At 49.5% G+C, this 22,175-nt stretch overlaps 1 protein-coding gene across 1 annotated transcript; it reads left to right on the plus strand.

Annotated features, from left to right (window-relative positions):
* Window positions 1-21,515: 21,515 nt before the first annotated feature.
* On the plus strand, window positions 21,516-22,175 carry LOC124667034 (uncharacterized protein K02A2.6-like). Its single transcript, XM_047204369.1, has one exon. The coding sequence runs from the start codon at window positions 21,516-21,518 to the stop codon at window positions 22,173-22,175; it is 660 nt and encodes a 219-aa protein (XP_047060325.1).

Below are 22,175 nucleotides of genomic sequence, written 5' to 3' on the forward strand. Positions count from 1 at the left end.
CAGCAACAAACTGGTCCAGAGCCCATCAATGATCATGGTTCCCTTTTCAGATTCCTCCCATTAACTCCGGCAGTTCCCTTCTGCAACAATTCATCATCTTTCAAACAAGCTGCGATGCAGAACCAGCCGATTCTAACAAAACCGGCTTCACAGAACAAGAAACTTTAAGGGCGAGCTGCCCCCGAGCCTCAGTCAAGGCGAGGATAAAAGTGGACCAGCCGGATATGCCATCATCGGCTTCCCAACTGTAATGCAGCGTCAGCCGATTCTGACCAAATCGGTGTCGGCTCTCAATAGCAGAGAACCTCCAAGGTGAGCTGCCCCCCCGAGTCACTCCAGCTCTTCATCAAAACTGGGCAGGAAAGCTTACGCCCAAGGAGACAATGCACCAGGACGGCTCTGGAAGGATCAGCAGCTCCCTTGAACTGAGAAGCCTCAAACGCAGTGGCCCTTGAACTCTTCCTAGCTCCATTCTCTCGTCTTGCTGCCCAGATCGGCTCACCACCTCGGGCGGACTAATATAACTTCCGGTGACGACGTTTGATGAGGTTGTCGCCTTGGTCAAGCCCCAGGAGGAAACGCCACAGCCAACTGGATGGTCATTGGCTGTTTTCATGATCCTAATCTGATCTGCATGCTCGCGTAGGCGCTGCTAGCCTTGAGGATTTGCTAACGGAGCCTTGAGGAGAGCCACCGGTGTGTTTGTCCTTCAGCAGAGCCTCGCTACTTGGTGACTGCTCCATCAGGCTTCTGCTCGTAGCAGTCGCATCCCTTGAGTCGATGGCCGTGCATCGGCTTTTTCTTATTCTTAAGTCGATGTCTACGCATCGGCTGTGCCCACAAATTTCTGTATTTTCGTCTCTTTTTTTTACGGCCGATTTGTTTACGTATCGGCCCCCCCATATACGAGCTGTTCTGCTGGGCGTTTGGCATGCATTCCCAGCTTCGTATCCTCGTGTCTCATCCATCTGTGTCTATGTGCCCCCCGAGCCGATTCTGTCAAGTAATTGATGGTATCGGCTCTTCAGGCATCTGTTGGATCAATGCTGAACACAGACAAAGGAATGTTGAGGATTGTTTTGGCCGATTGCGGGAATCGGCCTCCCTTTCTGTTGCACTGCTTGACAATGGTTTGCAACTTCTTGGTTTCCCACTGTAGCTACGTGGCGTGTTGGAGATAAAATCCTTTGCTTTCCATTTTTTGGGGCCGATCGCAGGGATCGGCCTTGCCACGTATGTCCAATGTCTTGGACCTGCTACTCTGTCCGGATCACGGATACCATGTTTGTATCAGCCGATATCTCTGCATCGGCATCAGCCGATGCCTGTGCATCGGCTTTCGCCTGTTTTGGGCGCCATACTTTCTTTGGCGGGCGCGCCTTAGCCTCCGATGTTTGCTGAATCTTCGCGGCCAGATCGGGCCGCGCTCTTATCAACGTGTACAGGTACTGTGCCTCGGCCTCTTCCAGGTTTCGCAGCCGCTGCACTTCTGAGAATGGCTGAGTCCATCAGGGCACCACCTTGGTCGGTGATACCTATCTTCTTCTCCATCGGACTCCTCGAAGTCCTCTTCTTGAGATGACTCAGCTCGCCTGTTATGTGGTGGGAGAGGTCCTAGGCGCTCGAACACTGAAACCTCGTTTGCCCTCCTTCTGTGCTGTCTGCATTCTGGGCAGTTCTCGATTGTTGGCAATCGGCTCATTCCTGAGTCCCAGCAATGTTTGAAGAAAGGACAGTCCCAGTGCCTATCCATGTCATCTTGCTCCCTTGACCTCCCTCTAGCGTGTCGTTCGTACCCGTCGTTGTCCCTGTCATGCTGACGATACCTCCTGTCCGCTGCATCTGACCGATGATATCTTTCATCATCTTCGTCGTAGTGCCGACATCGGTCGTACTGCTGCTCATATTTGTTGAGGAGATGCATCACCTCCTCCTCGGTCAGGTACCGTCTGTCATCACCTTGGGGCCGGTCGCGTGGAACGGCCTCCTCTTTATCTTTGCCACGAGAGTGGCTGCTCTCTGCTTTGTCCTTGCCATGGCGGCTCACAAGCCCTGCCATATTGACATCGAAAGAGAACCCTGGCTCTCTTATGGAGTGGCTTAGGTCCACCATGTTGACGTCCGGAAACGGACGCATGTCTACCTTCATGGCAAACTGTCCGAAAGTTAATCGGCCTGATTCTATCACCATCTGAATTTGTGCGCGCAATACTTTGCAGTCGTTGGTGGTGTGCGTGAACGTATGATGCCATTTGCAGTATGGCCTCTTGTTCATCTCCTGCGCCGTAGGGATCTTGTGGCCTTCGGGTAGCTTCAACTGTTTCTCTTTCAGTAGCGGATCGAAGATCTGTTCGGTCTTGGTCACGTCAAAGTCCAACCCTCTTGGGGGCCCCGGTGGATTCACCCATTTGCGGGACACCGATGCGGCGTCCGAGTCCACTCGGCTACTGCAACTTCCTGATCTTCCGCAGAATCTTCATCCTCATCAGCATTGACCAGGGTTATCGCACGCTTGAACTTGTCTTGGTACAGTTCTGGATGGCGCTGTTCATATAAGGTCAGCCTACTGACCAGGTGCGTCAATGAGCTGTACTCCACTTGGAACGTCAGATCCTTGAACGACGCTGCAAGGCCTGCCACGGCCAGCTCGACTGCCTCTTTCTCAGTTAAGTGAACCGAATAGCATCGGTTCTTGACAGTTCTGAAACGTTGGATGTACTCAGAGACCGTCTCTCCTCGCTTCTGCCGAACCTGTGCTAGTTCGGCAATACCAGCTTCAGTAGCTTCTGAATGGTATTGGGTGTGAAACTGTTCCTCCAGCTGCTTCCATGATCGCACTGAATTTGGCTGCAGCGAGGTGTACCATCCAAAAGCGGGACCGGTGAGGGATTGCGAGAAGCACCTCACCCGTAGCTGATCCGATGCCGAGGCCATGCCTAGCTGGGCCAAGTATCGGCTCACGTGCTCGATGGAGCTAGACCCTTCCAACCCACTGAATTTGGTGAAGTCCGGGAGCCGGTTTTTAGGTGGAAGTGGGATTAGGTCAAACTCATTGGGGTACGGCTTGGAATAGCCGATTACCTTCTTCTTCGGCAAGATGCCGAACTGATCTCTCAGGACTGCGCTGATCTGATCTGCGGTGGAGGTGGTGGCAGCTGAGCTTTCCTGGACTGGTGCAGTGGTATACCTGGCTAGCCACGCCTGTTTCTCAGCTTCCGCTCCCAAACTCCCCGCTGCTGCAGTCGTTCCTCCTGCCGGAACAATGGCTCCTGCTCCGGCAATCCCTCCTGGCGGAGCCTGGATCGCTCGCATCCAGGTTGTTGCGGTCCGGCACATACGTGCACACGTATCCGTGTGGGATCTCCTTGGGCGGCTCATATAGGAACTGGTAGTCGCCCGGATCCCCTCCAACCTTGTAGACAACGTATGCCGGTGAACCTTGTTGCTGTGGAGCTGCCATCGCATACGGCAATGGTGGTCTGGTGTGGAGTTGCACCTCTCCTTGGTGAGTTCCTAGAGCAGGTCCCGTCGGGGAGTACCGACGCTCCATGATCTCTTGCACCACACGAAGCGCGACGCGCTCCAAAGAATTGACCAGGCTCTCAGCATGCCGATGCAGTGAATGGGCCACCACGTAGTTGATTTCCTGTCGCAGGGCTCTGGTACGTTCATCTGAAGGGAGAGACAGATCTATCCCTTCGAGGACGCCTTGTGGCGTGAATCCTTTGAACCTGATACCGTGCGAACGGGTCTTCTCAAAGGAGCCGATGAGTTCGGCTTCAAAGATGGCCTTCAGCTCATCGTACTTCTTCTTGTGATCAGGAGGAAGATCCTCGTATGTGATCTATTCCTCCGCCATCTCGGATGCCGATGTTGACGTGGATGTTGCAGAAGATGTCCCACCGGGCGTGCCAGAATGTGTTACCCTCCAAAACCCACCGACGGGCAATGGCTGAGCAACACGAAGAGCCGGGAAGCTCCCAGGGCCGCTTAGTGGATCCCTGGCACCTCGCGTCGTCCCGCAAATCTTCTGGCAAAACGTCCTGGCGGTTGCTAGGGCGTGCCACCTGACCTAGACCCGGTCAGGAAGGTGTTAGTGCTTCGATTGTTCCTGCATGGCAGACACGTAAACATTAAATACGAGCCCTATCGGCTCTCAGGTTTCCCTGTGGATCGGCTCAAGGAGCCGATCGCCCCATGTTTCACGTTGGATTTACAATGGCATGGGGATCCTGCTTGATCAGGACAAAGCTAAAACGATCCACGACAGTTTAGGGTTTTCACCGCATAACCGGAACGTCCTACGTGTGATCGGGCCTAGCAGCTACGGAAGACGATGCAAACCACCCCTACGAGAGGCCTAAAAACCAACATAACGTCGATTCGCAGGGACGGTGAACAACATCTAGCGCACTACCGGATCCTCCGACCCCAACATAAGGCCTAACTATGCAGATATTAAACTAATCCCTGCGGAGCAAGGAGCAACCATAACGGATCGGATCTACTAAGTAACGAATAAGCAAGATGCTGCCCTTACGTCTGGATAGACGTAAGGGCAGCTAGGTGTCGAGGGACGGCATTGCCACGCAGATATGCACGTGAAAGCATCAATGCAAGCCCCTAAACACCTAAGGATAAATAGCACTGCTCGCCATCAACAAGGCTTCATCACGAGCAGTACAAGGTTGACGAATAAACGTATACTGCCTAGATCGCTAGATGCGATCTAGGCAGCATGGTGCTTACCACGGGAGAAACCCTCGAAGAAAGGGGTGGCGATGCGCCTGATTTGTGTTGGTTGAACGATGATTGTCCTCCTTTTCCGATAATCCTAGATACATATTTATAGTCCAAGGGACTTTCTAATTGGGGCGTGCACCTAACCGTGCACGGGCCGGACTCTATCTCTTAATCTAAATTACAACGCGACTAATATGTTACAGATACACGGGCAACTTGGCCCAAACTCTTAGCGCAAGGCCGCTTCAAAGATGCTCCACGTGTGCGTCCTTCAAGCCCATCTTCACTTACGGCCCACCTCCTGATTTGGCCAAAATTGGGTGGTAACAACATGAGAGAGAGATTAACCACATAGCTACCGGTAGAGCCCTTAGCCTCGGGGGAGAACTACTCCCTCCTCATCATGGGAGACAGCGATGGCGATGAAGATGATGGTGGTTGATACGTCTCCAACGTATCGATAATTTCTTGTGTTCCATGCCACATTATTGATGTTATCTACATATTTTATGCACACTTTATGTCATATTCGTGCATTTTCTGGAACTAACCTATTAACAAGATGCCGAAGTGCCGATTCTCGTTTTCTGCTGTTTTTGGTTTCAGAAATCCTAGTAAAGAAATATTCTCGGAATTGGACGAAATTAAAGCCCGGAGGCCTATTTTCTCACGAAGCTTCCGAAGTCCGAAGGAGAGACGAAGAGGGCCACGGGGTGGCCAAACCCTAGGGCGGCGCGGCCCCCCTTGGCCGCGCCGGCCTGTGGTTGGGCCCCCCGTGCCGCCTCTTGACCTGCCCTTCCGCCTACAAATAGCCTCCGTGACGAAACCCCCGGTACCGAGAGCCACGATACGGAAAACATTACTGAGACGCCGTCGCCGCCGATCCCATCTCGGGGGATCCTGGAGATCGCCTCCGGCACCCTGCCGGAGAGGGGAATCATCTCCCGGAGGACTCTACGCCGCCATGGTCGCCTCCGGAGTGATGAGTGAGTAGTCTACCCCTGGACTATGGGTCCATAGCAGTAGCTAGATGGTTGTCTTCTCCCCATTGTGCTATCATTGTCGGATCTTGTGAGCTGCCTATCATGATCAAGATCATCTATATGTAATTCTATATGTTGCGTTTGTTGGGATCCGATGAATAGAGAATACTTGTTATGTTGATTATCAAAGTTATGCTTATGTGTTGTTTATGATCTTGCATGCTCTCCGTTATTAGTAGATGCTCTGGCCAAGTAGATGCTTTTAACTCCAAGAGGGAGTACTTATGCTCGATAGTGGGTTCATGCCCGCATTGACACACTGGGACAGAGTGACAGAAAGTTCTAAGGTTGTGTTGTCTTGTTGCCACTAGGGATAAAACATTGATGCTATGTCTAAGGATGTAGTTGTTGATTACATTACGCACCATACTTAATGCAATTGTCCGTTGTTTTGCAACTTAATACTGGAGGGGTTCGGATGATAACCTCGAAGGTGGACTTTTTAGGCATAGATGCGGTTGGATGGCGGTCTATGTACTTTGTCGTAATGCCCAATTAAATCTCACTATACTCATCATGATATGTATGTGCATTGTCATGCTCTCTTTATTTGTCAATTGCCCAACTGTAATTTGTTCACCCAACATGTCTGTTCGTCTTATGGGAGAGACACCTCTAGTGAGCTGTGGACCCCGGTCCAATTCTCTTTACTGAAATACAATCTACTGCAATACTTGTTCTCTTGTTTTCTCTGCAAACAATCATATTCCACACAATACGGTTAATCCTTTGTTACGGCAAGCCGGTGAGATTGACAACCTCACTTTGTTTCGTTGGGGCAAAGTAGCTTGGTTGTGTTGTGCAGGTTCCACGTTGGCGCCGGAATCTCCGGTGTTGCGCCGCACTACATCTCGCCGCCATCAACCTTCAACGTGCTTCTTGGCTCCTCCTGGTTCGATAAACCTTGGTTTCTTTACGAGGGAAAACTTGCTGCTGTGCTCATCATACCTTCCTCTTGGGGTTGCCCAACGAACGTGTGAAATACACGCCATCAAGCATATTTTTACGGCGCCGTTGCCGGGGAGATCAAGACACGCTGCAAGGGAGTCTCCACTTCTCAATCTCTTTACTTTGTTTTTGTCTTGCTTTATTTTATTTACTACTTTGTTTGCTGCACTAAATCAAAATACAAAAAAATTAGTTGCTAGTTTTACTTTATTTGCTATCTTGTTTGCTATATCGAAAACACAAAAAAATTAGTTTACTTGCATTTACTTTACTTATTTCATCATGTTTCCTTTTGATTTTACCACAAAGAACATACCGGTAGGACGTGGGTCTATAGTTGGGAGAAATAATATAGAAGAATTCTTCAACCATGTTAGTACCATTGAAAATTTTGAAGATAGACACTTGGTAGATCTTGCGCCTACTTATGAAATTGCTGCCGCACATTTAGTTCGCTTGTTGGAAACTAAATTTGTTAATCTTAATCCTATAATCCAACACATGTTTTTCACGCTTGGTGATATGGAAGAAGGGGAAAAGAAAGATTTTGTATTAGAAACCCTTCTTAGAGAATTTGGTGGTCTAGCAAGAGAAGCTAGAAAGGTGTTTGCTAAATTTAATATGCTTGGTTCTCCTACTAATTTTGTTAGTCTCCTTGAAAAGATGGATATGGATAGAATAAGATACACTAATAATATTGATGATGGAGGGGAGATCAAAGCACCAATACCATGTAAGCTCCTAGCTATGAATGATGCACTAGAAAATAACTATGCTTGGCTTGTTCCTGAAAATTTGTTTGATGAGAGTAGCACACCTAAGACTAATGAAAAGGGAGATGCTAAAACTTATGTATCTAATATAATATGCCTAGTTGATAAAACTCCACACCTCGCTGAGAATGCACCACCCTTCAATAATACTTGATACACACTTTCTGCGCCTAGCTGAAAGGCGTTAAAGAAAAGCGCTTATGGGAGACAACCCATGTTTTTACCTACAGTACTTTGTTTCTATTTTGTGTCTTGGAAGTTGTTTACTACTGTAGCAACCTCTCCTTATCTTAGTTTTGAGTTTTGTTGTGCCAAGTTAAGCCGTTGATAGAAAAGTAAGTACTAGATTTGGATTACTGCGCAGTTCCAGATTTCTTTGCTGTCACGAATCTGAGCCCACTGCCCTGCAGGAAGCTCAGAAAATTATGCCAATTTACGTGCATGATCCTCAGATATGTACGCAACTTTCATTCAATTTGAGCATTTTCATTTGAGCAAGTCTGGTGCCATTTTAAAATTCGTCAATACGAACTGTTCTGTTTTGACAGATTCTGCCTTTTATTTCGCATTGCCTCTTTCGCTATGTTGGATGAATTTCTTTGATCCACTAATGTCCAGTAGCATTATGCAATGTCCAGAAGTGTTAAGAATGATTGTGTCACCTCTGAATATGTCAATTTATATTGTGCACTAACCCTCTAATGAGTTGTTTCGAGTTTGGTGTGGAGGAAGTTTTCAAGGATCAAGAGAGGAGTATGATGCAACATGATCAAGGAGAGTGAAAAGCTCTAAGCTTGGGGATGCACCCGGTGGTTCACCCCTGCATATATCAAGAAGACTCAAGCGTCTAAGCTTGGGGATGCCCAAGGCATCCCCTTCTTCATCAACAAATTATCGAGGTTCCTCCCTGAAACTACATTTTTATTCGGCCACATCTTATGTGCTTTTTCTTGGAGCGTCGTTTTGTTTTTGTTTTTGTTTTGTTTGAATAAAATGGATCCTAGCATTCACTTTATGGGAGAGATACACACTCCGCTGTAGCATATGGACAAATATGTCCTTGGTTTCTACTCATAGTATTCATGGCGAAGTTTCTCCTTCGTTAAATTGTTATATGGTTGGAATTGGAAAATGATACATGTAGTAATTGCTATAAATGTTTTGGGTAATGTGATACTTGGCAATTGTTGTGCTCATGTTTAAGCTCTTGCATCATATGCTTTGCACCCATTAATGAAGAAATACATAGAGCATGCTAAAATTTGGTTTGCATATTTGGTTTCTCTAAGGTCTAGATAATTTCTAGTTTTGAGTTTGAACAACAAGGAAGACGGTATAGAGTATTATAATGCTTTCAATATGTCTTTTATGTGAGTTTCTGCTGTACTAGTTCATCCTTGTGTTTGCCTCAAATAACCTTGCTAGCCTAAACCTTGTATCGAGAGGGAATACTTCTCATGCATCCAAAATACTTGAGCCAACCACTATGCCATTTGTGTCCACCATACCTACCTACTACATGGTATTTTCCAGCCATTCCAAAGTAAATTGCTTGAGTGCTACCTTTAAAATTCCATCATTCACCTTTGCAATATATAGCTCATGGGACAAATAGCTTAAAAACTATTGTGGTATTGAATATGTAATTATGCACTTTATCTCTTATTAAGTTGCTTGTTGTGCGATAACCATGTTTGCTGGGAACGCCATCAACTCATTGTTGAATTTCATGTGAGTTGCTATGCATGTTCGTCTTGTACGAAGTAAGGGCGATCTACCTGAGTTGAATGGTTTGAGCATGCATATTGTGAGAGAAGAACATTGGGCCGCTAACTAAAGCCATGTTCCATGGTGGAAGTTTCAGTTTTGGACAAACATCCTCAAATCTCTAATGAGAAAAGAATTAATTGTTGTTGAATGCTTAAAGCATTAAAAGAGGAGTCCATTATCTTGTTGTCTATGTTGTCCCGGTATGGATGTCTAAGTTGAGAATAATCAAAAGCGAGAAATCCAAATGCGAGCTTTCTCCTTAGACCTTTGTACGAGGCGGCATAGAGGTACCCCTTTGTGATACTTGGTTAAAGCATATGTATTGCGGTGATAATCCGAGGTAGTCCAAGCTAATTAGGACAAGGTGCGAGCACTATTAGTACACTATGCATGAGGCTTGCAACTTATAAGATATAATTTACATGATGCATATGCTTTATTACTACCGTTGACAAAATTGTTTCATGTTTTCAAAATCAAAGCTCTAGCACAAATATAGCAATCGATGCTTTTCCTCTATGAGGACCATTCTTTTACTTTCAATGTTGAGTCGGTTCACCTATTTCTCTCCACCTCAAGAAGCAAACACTTGTGTGAAGCTGTGCATTGATTCTTACATACTTGCTTATTGCACTTATTATATTACTCTATGTTGACAATATCCATGAGATATACATGTTACAAGTTGAAAGCAACCGCTGAAACTTAATCTTCTTTTGTGTTGCTTCAATACCTTTACTTTGAATTATTGCTTTATGAGTTAACTCTTATGCAAGACTTATTGATGCTTGTCTTGAAATGCTATTCATGAAAAGTCTTTGCTTTATGATTCACTTGTTTACTCATGTCATACACATTGTTTTGATCGCTGCATTCACTACATATGCTTTACAAATAGTATGATCAAGTTTATGATGGCATGTCACTCCGGAAATTATCTTTGTTATCGTTTTACCTGCTCGGGACGAGCGAGAACTAAGCTTGGGGATGCTGATACGTCTCCAACGTATCGATAATTTCTTGTGTTCCATGCCACATTATTGATGTTATCTACATGTTTTATGCACACTTTATGTCATATTCGTGCATTTTACGGAACTAACCTATTAACAAGATGCCGAAGTGCCGATTCTTTGTTTTACTGCTGTTTTTGGTTTCAGAAATCCTAGTAAAGAAATATTCTCGGAATTGGACGAAATAAAAGCCCGGAGGCCTACTTTCTCACGAAGCTTCCGGGAGTCCGAAGGAGAGACGAAGAGGGGCCACAGGGTGGCCAAACCCTAGGGCGGCGCGGCCCCCCCTTGGCCGCGCCGGCCTGTGGTGTGGGCCCCCGTGCCGCCTCTTGACCTGCCCTTCCGCCTACAAATAGCCTCCGTGGCGAAACCCCCGGTGCTGAGAGCCACGATACGGAAAACATTGCCGAGACGCCGTCGCCGCCGATCCCATCTCGGGGGATCCCGGAGATCGCCTCCGGCACCTGCCGGGAGGGGGAATCATCTCCCGGAGGACTCTACGCCGCCATGGTCGCCCCCGGAGTGATGAGTGAGTAGTCTACCCCTGGACTATGGGTCCATAGCAGTAGCTAGATGGTTGTCTTCTCCCCATTGTGCTATCATTGTCGGATCTTGTGAGCTGCCTATCATGATCAAGATCATCTATATGTAATTCTATATGTTGCGTTTGTTGGGATCCGATGAATAGAGAATACTTGTTATGTTGATTATCAAAGTTATGCTTATGTGTTGTTTATGATCTTGCATGCTCTCCGTTATTAGTAGATGCTCTGGCCAAGTGGATGCTTTTAACTCCAAGAGGGAGTACTTATGCTCGATAGTGGGTTCATGCTGCATTGACACACGGGACGAGTGACGAAAGTTCTAAGGTTGTGTTGTCTTTGTTGCCACTAGGGATAAAACATTGATGCTATGTCTAAGGATGTAGTTGTTGATTACATTACGCACCATACTTAATGCAATTGTACGTTGCTTTGCAACTTAATACTTGGAGGGGTTCGGATGATAACTCTGAAGGTGGACTTTTTAGGCATAGATGCGGTTGGATGGCGGTCTATGTACTTTGTCGTAATGCCCAATTAAATCTCACTATACTCATCATGATATGTATGTGCATTGTCATGCTCTCTTTATTTGTCAATTGCCCAAGCTGTAATTTGTTCACCCAACATCTTTGTTCGTCTTATGGGAGAGACACCTCTAGTGAGCTGTGGACCCCGGTCCAATTCTCTTTGCTTGAAATACAATCTACTGCAATACTTGTTTCTACTGTTTTCTCTCGCAAACAATCATCTTCCACACAATACGGTTAATCCTTTGTTACGGCAAGCCGGTGAGATTGACAACCTCACTTGTTTCGTTGGGGCAAAGTAGCTTGGTTGTGTTGTGCGGGTTCCACGTTGGCGCCGGAATCTACGGTGTTGCGCCGCACTACATCTCGCCGCCATCAACCTTCAACGTGCTTCTTGGCTCCTCCTGGTTCGATAAACCTTGGTTTCTTTCTGAGGGAAAACTTGCTGCTGTGCGCATCATACCTTCCTCTTGGGGTTGCCCAACGAACGTGTGAAATACACGCCATCAGTGCTGGTGTCGATGGAGATGACTCCGGGGGCAATTCCCCGTCCCGGCGGCGTGCCGGAACAGAGACTTCTGTCCCCCAAAATGGAGTTTCGCGATGGCGGCGGCGCCCCTAGAGTCTTTCTGGAGTTTCGTCAATTTGTATCGAAGTTTTAGGTCATGAGGGCTTATATAGGAGAAGAGGCGGCGCAAGAGGGGCACCAGGGTGCCCTCCCCACCTGGTGGCGCGGCCAGGCCTGGGCCCGCGCCCAGGTGTGGTGTGGGGCCCCCTGGCCCATCTTCGTCTCCCCTTCGGACTACTGGAACCTTCCTGGTGAAATAAGATGTTTGGTCTTTGTTTCGTCGAATTCCGAGAATATTTCCTGAACTAGCCTTTACGGGAACCAAAAACAACGGAAAACAGGAACTGGCACTGTGGCATCTTGTTAATAGGTTAGTTCTGGAAAATGCATCAAAACGATATAAAGTGTGAACAAAACATGTATGTATTGTCATAAAACTAGCATGGAACATCAGAAATTATAGATACGTTGGAGACGTATCAAGCATCCCCAAGCTTAGTTCCTACTCGCCCTCGAGTAGGTAAACGATAAAAACAATAATTTCTGAAGTGACATGCTACCATCATAATCTTGATCAACATTATTTTAAAGCATATGAGATGAATGAGGTGATGCAAAGCAATGGTAAAGATGATGATTAAACAACTGAATCATATAGCAAAGACTTTTCATGAATAGTACTTTCAAGACAAGTATCAACAAGACTTGCATAAGAGCTAACTCAATAAGCAATAGATTCAAAGTAAAAGGCATTGAAGCAACACAAAGGATGATTAAGTTTCAGCAATTGCTTTCAACTTGTAACATGTATATCTGATGGATATTTGTCAACATAGAGTAATATAACAAGTGCAATAAGTAAACATGTAAGAATCAATGCACACAGTTGACACAAGTGTTTGCTTCTAAGATAGAAAGAAGTAGATAAACTGACTCAACATAAAGTAAAAGAAGGGCCCTTCGCAGAGGGAAGCATGGATTACTATTTTTGTGCTAGAGCTTTTATTTGGAAATATAGAAACAATTTTGTCAACGGTAGTAATAATTCATATGTGTTATGCATAAAACTTCCTACAAGTTGCAAGCCTCATGCATCGAATACCAATAGTGTTCGCACCTTGTCCTAATTAGCTTGGATTTACATGGATTATCATTGTATAACATATGTTTCAACCAAGTGTCACAAAGGGCTACCTCTATGCCGCCTGTACAAAGGTCCAAGGAGATAAATCGCATTTGATTTCTCGTTTTTGAATAATCTCAACTTAGGACATCCATACCGGGACAACATAGAAAACAGATAATGGACTCCTCTTTAATGCATAAGCATTCAACAACAGATAATATTCTCATAAGAGATTGATGATGAATGTCCAAACTGAAAACTTCCACCATGATACATGGCTTTGGTTAGCGGCCCAATGTTCTTCTCTAACAATATGCATACTCAAACCATTTGATCATGATAAATCACCCTTACTTCAGACAAGACGAACATGCATAGCAACTCACATGATATTCAACAAAGGTATAAAAAGTTGATGGCGTCTCCAGAAACATGGTTACCGCTCAACAAGCAACTTATAAGAACTAAGATACATAGCTACATATTCATCACCACAATAGTTTTTAAGCTATTTTCCTATGAGCTATATATTGCAAAGACAAAGGAATGAAATTTTAAAGGTAGCACTCAAGTAATTTACTTTGGAATGGCAGAAAAATACCACATAGTAGGTAGATATGGTGGACACAAATGGCATGGGTTTTGGCTCAAGGTGTTTGGATGCACGAGAAGCATTTCCTCTCGATACAAGGCTTTGGCTAGCAAGGTTGTTTGAAGCAAACACAAGTATGAACAGGTACGGCAAAACTTACACAAGAACATATTGCAAGCATTATAAGACTCTACACTGTCTTCCTTGTTGTTCAAACACTTTTACCAGAAAATATCTAGACCTTAGAGAGACCAATCATGCAAACCAAATTTCAACAAGCTCTATGGTATTTCTCCACTAATAGATTAAACTACATGATGCAAGAGCTTAAACATGATCTATGAGAGCTCAAAATAATTGCCAAGTATCAAGTTATTCAAAACCATATAAAGCATTTTCTGATTCCAACCAAATAGCAATTAACGAAGCAATTTTCAGCCTTCGCCATGAACATTAAAGCATAACTAAGAACACAAGTGTTCCATATGAAAAAACGGAGCGTGTCTCTCTCCCACACAAGCATGATAGGATCCGATTTATTCAAAGAATGAAAATAACAAAACGAAAATAAAAGCACACAGATGCTCCAAGTAAAGTACATAAGATGTGACGGAATAAAAATATAGTTTCACTAGAAGTGACCTGATAAGTTGTCGATGAAGAAGGGGATGCCTTGGGCATCCCCAAGCTTAGATGCTTGAGTCTTCTTGAAATATGCAGGGATGAACCACGGGGGCATCCCCAAGCTTAGACTTTTCACTCTTCTTGATCATATTGTATCATCCTCTTCTCTTGACCCTTGAAAACTTCCTCCACACCAAACTTAAAGCAAACTCGTTAGAGGGTTAGTGCATAATCAAAAATTCACATATTCAGAGGTGACATAATCATTCTTAACACTTCTGGACATTGCACAAAGCTACTGAAAGTTAATGGAACAAAGAAATCCATTCAACATAGCAAAAGGAGCAATGCGAAATAAAAGGCACAATCTGTCAAAACAGACCAGTCCGTAAAGACGAATTTTTCAGAGGCACTTAACTTTCTCAGACGGAAAAAGTCAATAATGAATGTTGCGTACATATCTGAGGATCACGCACGTAAATTGGCAGATTTTTTTGATTTTTTTATAGAGAGATCTACGCAAATTCGTGACAGACAACAATTCTGTTTCTGCGCACTAATCCAAATCTAGTATCAACTTTACCATAGAGACTTTACTTGGCACAAAAACATGATAAGGAGAGGTTGCTACAGTAGTAAAAACTTCCAAGACACAACAAAACAGTAGCAAAATAAACACATGAGTTATCTCCCAAGAAGTGCTTTCTTTATAGCCATTAAGATGGGCTCAGTAATTTTAATGATGCTCTCATGAAAATAGAAAATGAAGCAAAAGGAGCATCAAGAAGCAAATTCAAAACACATTTAAGCCTAACCCACTTCCTATGAAAAGAAATCTTGTACACAAATAAATTCATGAAGAACAAAGTGACAAGCATAGGAAGATAAAACACGAGTAACTTCAAAATTCTCAACATAAAGAGGGGAAACTTAATATTATTAAGATGCATATAACCATGTTTCCCTCTCTCATAATAACTTTCAGTAGCATCATGAACAAACTCAACAATATAACTATCACATAAAGCATTCTTGTCATGAGCTACATGCATAAAATTATTACTCTCCACATAAGCATAATCAATTTTATTAGTTGTAGTGGGAGCAAATTCAATAAAATAGCTATCATTATTATTCTCATCACCATAATCATCATATATAGGAGGTATATTGTAATCATAATTAATTTTATCCTCAATAGTAGGTGGACTGAAAATATCATATTCATCATTGCAAATGACGGGGATACACCCATAGGGGGTGGGTCGCCAGTCCCACTCGCCATGAAAGAAGGAGACTCAGATGGGCCGCCAGTCGCTCAAGCGACTGGGCCATGAAGCGACTGGGCCACCTGTCCAGGAGGGAGGCCGGTGCGACCGGATAAGAAGATTGCGTGCAGGAGGAGTAGAGGATCCCGGATTAATAGCAACTGTATGATTCGGAGTTATCTCCTTGTAACCCTAGATCGGGGGTGTCCATATAAACCCCCGAGCTAAAACCCTAGAGGACACATCATCTAAGATCCAATCTCCCTCTGTAAGCTTCGGCGTAGTCGCCAACTGAGCCCCCCCCCATTGTAATTCTCCACTGAGCAATAAAGATCTAGCAGGACGTAGGCCCTTTACTCTCCGGAGGGGCTGAACCTGGGTAAACCCTTGCGTCCTGTGCACCTCGATCCGCGTATGGCCATGTTTCCTTGCCCCCGCATCAACGAAGTGCTGCCCCCGGTAGCATCTGCCGTGGTCACATCCACGACAGTGGCGCCCACCGTGGGGCATGGAACATCAAGCCTCCGAGCCGCGGTGAGGCCCTACTCGCCGGTACGCCGGCAAGTCGCCACAGGCAGGATGATCGCCACTGGCGGCTTCTTCCACATCCAGCCGAGCTCATACCGGCCGGCTTCAACTCCCCTCGCTCGCGCCTGGATGGTGCCGGTCGGCACCATCAACCTCTTCGTCGGGCTCACTGGAGTCAGCGACCCCGACGAAATTCGCCCCAGCCAGATGCATGATCCCTTCGTGCCAGGACAACTCCTCACTGCAACTCTCCCCATCACGGGCGAGGTCCACACGGAGGCCGAGCCGGCCTTGGAGGATGACGCCGACTCGGCTGCTGCAGCATCAACTGCCGAGTCCATCGCCACGGCGTCGGTTGCCGGGTCCATAGTCGCAGCCTCGCTCGGGGACTCCATCACTCCAGTCTCCAACCCGAGCGACTTCGAGGACGACTCCGTCCTCCCCCTCTTCAGCAGCGACTCCGACTCGGACTCGGTCGGCGCTGCCTGGCACCAACCCCCCACCGCCGTCTTCATGGCGGCTGGCGATGGGGACCAACCTCCACAAGATCCCTTCTCCACGCCGCTTCCTCCCACCGCGACCGCGGCCGAGATCGAGGCGCATCGAGCGGCCCTAGAGGAGCAACGGAAGAGAGAGCTCGTGGAGCGGCAGAAGTTCCGCCTCGAACAAGACTCGGTGAGAGCCGTGTCCCACTACCGCAACGAGCGAAATCGCGCACGCATGGAGCGCATCCAGGCACAAGGCTTCCCCAGTGCGCGTCTCAACTTCGATGACCCGGATGGAGAAGTTCGGGTCGCCCGACCTACGAACCCCGACGTCCCAGAATCGAGTCAGGTCGCCGCCGGAGGAGTAGCTCACGGAGCACCGCCACCCCCCCTCCACCTCCCGGAGGACGACCGCCTCCCCAAGCAGAGGTCGACGCCAACGGCCTGCGACTCCATTCGTCCCCAGCAGACAATGTCGCAGCAGCCCAAGCCGCACTCGCCAACCTCCCTGAAACAGGGGAGGGTGCTATCTTCGTTCAGCACGCCAAGGCTTTGGTCGCCAAGGCCCTGGAACAGCAACACGCCGCCGCCGACTCTCAAGGACGGCTCTACTCGCGCTCGTCGGCAAGCCGAGCCGCGTCTTCAGGCGCGGCGAACCGCGCAGTCGTCAACGTCAACAACTGCCCACCTCCAGCACCGCGAGCCGCTCACTCGACTAACCACCGATTCGAGCCGCGACCGGCGCGAGCGATGGTCGCCGCGAACGGGCAAGCGATTGACGCACGCACTCACATCCTCAACGATCAAGAGTGGCGAGCGCGCAACCGGGCTAACGACCGCTTCGCCGACGAGGCCCCGCGCCAGAGCGTGTTTAACCGGGTCGGACCGGCATGCTTCGGTTCCATGATAAGAGGCGAGTCCTACCCGGTCGGGTTCAAGGGTCCTCGTGACATTGAGAAGTACGACACACACATCGACCCCACGGTCTGGATCGACTCGTACACCATGGCAATGGGCATCTTGGGTTATTCCGAGTTACTCGCCGCCCGCTACCTGCCCCTCATGATGGACGGAGTGAACCGTCATTGGTTCAACACCCTCACGCCAAACAGCATCGATTCATGGGACGAAGCCAGGGCCGCCTTCATCCAACACTTCGCCAGCGCGTACACGCGCGCAACCACCATAGAAGACTTGGACCGCTGCGTCCAAGGCCCACGCGAATCGACTCGCAGATGGGTACAACGCTGGCAAGACATGTGGACCACCTCCAGCGGCATCAGCACCGACACAGCAATCTACTGCTTCCGAAGGTGCTGCCGATATGAACCACTCAGCGCCAAGCTCCGTCGAGTCAGCAGGGATAACATCTCCATCGCGGAGCTCTTCGACATCGCCCTGCGATACGCCGACGAGGACCCCACAGTCGACTCGGATGACGAGTATGGCCAGCGACGCAATCGCCGCCCTACCTCCGACAACCGCCGCAGCGACTACAGGTTCAGCGGCCGGTCCAGTGGCGGCAAACGCCGCGCCGACGGCGGCCACACGGAACTCGTCGCCAATGCCGACTACGAGCAACGCGACCCGAAGGCGTTCCGCCGCGACAACCGCGCACCAAGAGAAGACCGGCCTCAGCCCAGGCGGTTCGATGCGCGTAGCTTGCTAGATGCCCCATGCATCTACCACAGCAGAGAGGGCAAGCCCTCCAACCACACGACTGGAAACTGCTATTCCCTGAAGCAGATCGAGAGAGCCCGTCGCGCCAAAGAAGCCAACGGCGGTAACCAGCAGAAGGACCGCGCCAAGGACCAGGACCAGAGCAAAGAAGACGGATTCGGACGTAGCGCCGGCTCGCTACACACCTTCAACGGGGTCGGCGACCGCCGCGATCGGAAAGTCCTCAACAGGGCAGTCGCTGTGCACGCAGTCTCAGTTGGCGTGCCCCGCTGGCTCAACTGGTCCGAGCAAAGCATCACGTGGAGTCGTGACGACCACGCCCCACGCATCGAATACCCGGGCCGAGTAGCCCTGGTCGTCAGGCCAAAGGTGGCCGACTATTGGCTCCCGAAGACTCTGATGGATGGAGGAAGTTCCATCAACATAATGTACTACGAAACCTTCCAGCGACTCGGTCTGCCGGACTCGCGCCTGGAGGACACCAAAGTCACGTTCCACGGTATCGTCCCGGGGCGGAAGGCCTTTCCAATCGGCAAGGTCACACTGCCAGTCACCTTTGGCACGCCTGTGAATTACCGCACCGAGCGGATAACATTCGAGGTGGTCAACTTCCGCAGCCCATACCACTGCGTCCTCGGTCGCCAGGCGTTCGCCAGGTTCATGGCCGCGCCCCACTACGCCTACAACATGATGAAGATGCCCGGGCCCCGCGGCCTCATAACCGTCCACGGCGACCCGGCAATGGCACTGGAGTGCGAGGACGACAGCGCCAAGCTCGCCGACACCGTCATCGCCGAAGAACTCGACAACAACGCCGAGCTCGCCAAGTACCCGGTCGACAGCAACGACCCCGCCATCCTCGAGAAGCCGACCGAGCTCGACTCGCCTGCGGCGACCTTCAAGCCTACTACCGACACTCGCCAAGTAGACCTTGTAGAAAATGATTCGAGTAGACAGGTTACCATTGGGACGGGCCTGTCCGCCCAATAGGAAAGCGCGCTCATCAAGTTCCTCCGTGAGAATCGAGATATCTTTGCATGGAAACCGTCTGATATGCCAGGTGTCCCGAGAGAACTTGCTGAGCACAAACTACACGTCGACCCCACCGTACGCCCCGTTAGGCAGGCGATGCGGCCCGTGGGAGAAGAGCGCCGGCGTGCAATCGCCGAAGAGGTGAACCGGCTGCTCGCCGCTGGTTTCATCATAGAAATCAAGCACCCCAAGTGGCTGGCAAACCCAGTTTTGGTGCTGAAGAAAAAAAAGACGTGGCGCATGTGTATCGATTACACAAGTTTGAATCGCACCTGCCCCAAGGACCCATTCGTCCTACCGCGAATCGACCAGATCATCGACGCGGTCGCTGGTTCCGAGTCGTTATGCTTCCTCGATGCATATTCCGGCTACAATCAAATAAAGATGGCCAAGGAGGACCAGGAGAAGACGGCGTTCATAACGCCGCTCGGCGCCTACTGCTACACGGCCATGACCTTCGGACTCCGGAATGCTGGCGCCACCTACCAACGGTGCATGAACAGCTGCCTAGAAAGCCAGATCGACCGCAATGTCCACGTCTACATAGACGACGTGGTCGTGAAGTCGACTCGTCAGGACGACCTGGTCGCCAACCTCGCCGAAACATTCGCCAACCTGCGGCGGTACCAAATCAAGCTCAATCCCCTGAAGTGCACCTTCGGAGTACCATCCGGACAGTTACTCGGCTACGTCATCTCCAAACACGGCATCGAGCCCAACCCGGAGAAAACGGCAGCGGTCATGCGCACCAAGCAGCCAACCTGCCTAGTCGATGCGCAGAAGCTCGCCGGGCGGGTCGCGGCACTCAGTCGCTTTATCCCTCGACTCGGCGACAAGGCCATGCCACTCTATCGCCTCTTGAAGAAATCACAATCGTTCGAGTGGACAAGTGAGGCGCAGAAGGCCCTAGAAGAGCTCCAGAACGCTCTCAGGAATGCACCTGTCCTCGCGGCTCCACTCCCTCAAGAAACAATGCTGTTATATGTCGCCGCGTCGAATCGCGCAATAAGTGCAGTCATGGTCGTCGAACGCAAAGAAGAAGGGAAGGAGCAGCTGACCCAGCGACCAGTCTACTACATTAGCGAAGCCCTCATCGAATCGAAGCAGCGCTACCTGCACTACCAAAAATTGGTGTACGCAGTACTGAGGGCCCAGCGGCGACTGGCCCCTTACTTCCACGAACACCCCATCAAAGTGGTTGCTTCAACTCCACTCGTCGATATTATCCGGAACCGTGACGCAACCGGTCGGATAGCCAAGTGGGCAGTCAAACTCGGCGTCCACAACATCACGTACGAGCCGCGCCATGCCATAAAGTCTCAGGCACTAGCCGACTTCCTCGTCGACTGGGAAGAAGCACAGCAGCCGAGCTCCCAGGCCGACCTCAAGCATAGGACGCTACACTTCGACGGCTCAAAAAACCTCGAGGGAGCGGGCGCAGGCGTCGTCCTCACCTCGCCCAAAGGCGACGTCGTACGGTACGCCTTGCATCTCCGATTCGAACCCTGCACCAACAATATGGCCGAGTACGAAGCACTCCTCCATGGCATGCGCGTTGCAAAAGAGATGGGTGCAACTCGCCTGCGATGCCTCGGCGACTCCGACCTCGTCGCCAGCCCAGACGTCCGGCACCTGCGACGCCTCCGACGCCAACATGATCGCCTACAAACGAGCGGTCGACCAAGCCGGCGCCAGCTTCGCCGGCCACGCCGTCGAGTGGATCGACAGGCACAAGAACGAAGAAGCAGACGCCCTGGCCAGGCTCGGGTCCAAACGACTACCCCCCCCCCTCCAGGAGTCTTCCTCGACGTCCTCATCCGCTCGTCGGTGCACACACCACGGGAGATCGACATCGCCGAACCACCCGCACCCGACTCCGCCCTAGTCGCACTCGCCTCGGATGCCGGAGACTGGACTGAGCCGTACCTCAGCTACCTCGAACGCCAGGTACTGCCGATGGACGAAACAGAGGAACGCACCCTCGTGCGCCGCTGCAAATCCTTCACCATCATCAACAACGAACTCTACAAACGCAGTATCTCCGGGACATTCCAGCGCTGCGTCACGCCCAACGAAGGCCGCAAGATCCTCCGAGACATCCACGCAGGCGACTGCGGTCATCACGCAGGCGCCCGCTCGATTGTGGCCAAAGCCTTCCGGCATGGCTTCTACTGGCCAACAGCCCACGACGACGCCATAGCTATCGTTCGAGCATGCGCCGGTTGCCAGAAATTCGCTAGCCAGTCGCACATGCCGGGCTCGGCACTGAAGACCATACCCCTGACCTGGCCATTCGCCGTCTGGGGCATGGATATGGTGGGAAAATTCAAAACGGCGCCCGGCGGATATACACACCTCCTCGTCGCCGTGGACAAATTCACCAAATGGGTAGAAGCAAAGCCCATCAAAAAATGCGACGGAAAAACGGCGACCAAGTTTCTTCGCGAGTTGATCTACCGTTACGGCTACCCCCACAGCATCATCACGGACAATGGCACCAACTTCGCCAAAGGGGAAATGGCCGACTTCTGCAAAGAAAAGGGCATCCGACTCGACCTTGCGGCAGTCGCACACCCCGAGTCGAACGGACAAGCAGAGAGGGCAAACCAGAGCATCCTCCACGGGATAAAACCACGGTTGATGGTACCCCTGGAGCGCGCGGCCGGATGCTGGGCCGAAGAACTACCTTCGGTACTCTGGGGCATTCGCACAACACCAAATAGGTCGACTGGCTACACGCCCTTCTTCCTGGTGTATGGCGCTGAAGCCGTCATGCCAACAGACATCGCCTACGATTCACCACGAGTCGCCAACTACGCCGAAGAAGAAAACGAGCAATCTCGGCAAGACAACGTCGACCTCCTCGACGAGGCACGAGACCTCGCACTCTCAAGAACGGCCATTTACTAG

Source organism: Lolium rigidum, chromosome 6 (assembly GCF_022539505.1).
Source record: "Lolium rigidum isolate FL_2022 chromosome 6, APGP_CSIRO_Lrig_0.1, whole genome shotgun sequence".
NCBI classification, from domain to species: domain Eukaryota; kingdom Viridiplantae; phylum Streptophyta; class Magnoliopsida; order Poales; family Poaceae; genus Lolium; species Lolium rigidum.

Excerpts from the sequence above, each read along its gene's own strand:
- LOC124667034 (XM_047204369.1), top strand. The coding sequence starts at position 21,516 with ATGCCGGGCTCGGCACTGAAGACCATACCCCTGACCTGGCCATTCGCC.